Consider the following 2,500-nt stretch of genomic DNA (forward strand, 5'->3'; position numbering starts at 1 on the left):
CGGTACCGTTGGTCCCGTCCGCGCACGCCCCGTTACCGAAGCAAGGCAGGCCCGTCGGCCCGGGGCACGGCTCACAGTGCTCTCCAAAGAACCCGGCGCAGCACTTCCGTATCTGGGGAGGGAGAGGGAAGGTCAACCTGGAGCCTGGAGAGAGAAGCTAGCTCGTCGACGACAACCATCGTCGTTCATGCTGCTGTATCTTGTGCTTTTTTGCGCACCATTCTGTGATATGACAAGGAAGGTTTTTTTTTACCACTAGTTGAAGAAATGGCGCTAGTGAGCACAGTAGGACAAACGGGGTACGTTGTATGTCGTGTTCGTTCAGCATGATGGTATGTTGTATGTGGTGTTCTTTCAGCATGAGGGTATGTCACATGTTGTGTTCGTTCAGCATGAGGGTATGTTGTATGTGGTGTTCGTTCAGCATGAGGGTATGTCACATGTTGTGTTCTTTCAGCATGAGGGTATGTTGCATGTTGTGTTCGTTCAGCATGAGGGTATGTCACATGTTGTGTTCTTTCAGCATGAGGGTATGTCACATGTTGTGTTCTTTCAGCATGAGGGTATGTCACATGTTGTGTTCTTTCAGCATGAGGGTATGTCACATGTTGTGTTCTTTCAGCATGAGGGTATGTCACATGTTGTGTTCTTTCAGCATGAGGGTATGTCACATTTAGTGTTCTTCAACTGATTCAATATGTATGTGAAGTGTTTTTGTATAGATTGTTTTGTCACTGTGATATTAATTGTTTCTATGCTAGATGTTATCTTTTTAGTGTGTCACAATAAGAAAAGAAAAAAAACAATATGATTCTGAATGAATAGCTTTTCAAGAGTGAACAAAGACAGCCTTATTTTCGGATGAACATCTTTTCATTTGTAAAGGAACACGCCAACAGTATGGGAAATGTGCTCACCGTCTTCTCCAGAGTCAGACCAGAAGATTGATACCAAGTTCCTCTCTATAAATTGAGTAGAAAGCTAGCCTAGATTAGCACAAATGAATGGAAGCGGATACAGACCGGCTAGTCTAGCTGTTGACCGAGAAAACACAGCTCCCAGGGTTTTTAACTAGGCTAGTGGTCCGTATCTGCTTCCATTCAGTTGTGCAAAGCTAGGCTAGCTTGCAGCCGGATAGCCTGCTACTGAAGGCACAGAGAGGGAATTGGTATCTTATCTTCTTGTCGGACTCTGGAGAGGAGAAGACAACATGCGCTTTTATTGTGCAGTAGGAGGTCCTGAAAGGGGGTTAGTGTGCTCCTACTTTCATTACACTCAACCCACACGTGGCGTAACCATGTCAACGTTATATTCAGGTGAAAAAATTAAAATAACAATGAGATTGGATGTTAGGAGGTTGTGGTCCAACTACATTGTGGATATTTGCAAATGGTTTTCTTTTTTCACGTACGATGCTTGTCTTTAGGCAGATGGCCTTGCAGCCGATCGAGAGCAGGCTTTCCCCTTGGTAGACACGGCTGAACATACACTGCCGCTTCAGTATCGACTTCTGTAGGGAACAAAAATGATATTATCATCATAATATAATGATAATAATAATAATAATAATAATAATAATAATAATAATAATAATAATAATAATAATAATAATAATAATAATAATAATAATAATAATAATAATAATAATAATAATAATAATAATAATAATAATAATAATAATAATAATAATAATAATAATAATAATAATAATAATAATAATAATAATAATTGAGTACATCAGACATAAAACCGTATAACTCCGTTTTAAGGTTTCAGAGGAACAATGTTTTTAAACTTTATCATCTAAAGATGGTGAGTTAGAGTGTTGTGTTCATTCATAGTTAAAGACGGTAGAGGTTGAGTACTTTATTATCTAAAGATGGCGAGTTAGAGTGTTGTGTTCATTCATAGTTAAAGACAGTAGAGGTTGAGTACTTTATTATCTAAAGATGGTAAGTTAGTGTTGTGTTCATTCATAGTTAAAGACAGTAGAGGTTGAGTACTTTATTATCTAAAGATGGTGAGTTAGAGTGTTGTGTTCATTCATAGTTAAAGACAGTAGAGGTTGAGTACTTTATTATCTAAAGATGGAGAGTTAGAGTGTTGTGTTCATTCATAGTTAAAGATGGTAGAGGTTGAAGTACTTTCTGGTCATATAGCACATTCACACTCCAAGTGATTTGGGATTTATTAACAGCAAACACATTGGCTGTCCCAAACAAATATGGTAATATGGTTATTCAGTGCAAAGGTTCATACATGTGTCATATAACATAACATAATTCATAGCATGTGACCATTTCAAAAGTCACCGTTCATAGTAGGGCTTCAGTCAACTGAAATACATTTAATAGGCACTGATCCTTAGTTTGTTATGAAAACTAGGGATACAGATTATGCTATTTGTGGGATGTCGGCGCTGTTGCCTTTCATCGCTGTACAGTAGAATTTCAATTTGACTTGAGTGGTTTCCTTATGTGGCAATTGTTGCATATTGCAC

At 38.4% G+C, this 2,500-nt stretch overlaps 1 protein-coding gene across 1 annotated transcript in view; it reads right to left on the bottom strand.

Annotated features, from left to right (window-relative positions):
- The window catches only part of stab2 (stabilin 2), a 156,672-nt gene that overhangs the window by 70,611 nt on the left and 83,561 nt on the right, over positions 1-2,500 (bottom strand). The window contains 2 exon segments of the mRNA XM_084330948.1: positions 1-112; positions 1,412-1,510. The exon segment at positions 1-112 is cut by the window's left edge and continues 84 nt beyond it. Coding sequence (XP_084187074.1) covers positions 1-112; positions 1,412-1,510 — 211 coding nt within the window.

Source organism: Notolepis coatsorum (genome assembly GCF_963971535.1).
Source record: "Notolepis coatsorum genome assembly, chromosome: 15".
NCBI lineage: Eukaryota > Metazoa > Chordata > Actinopteri > Aulopiformes > Paralepididae > Notolepis > Notolepis coatsorum.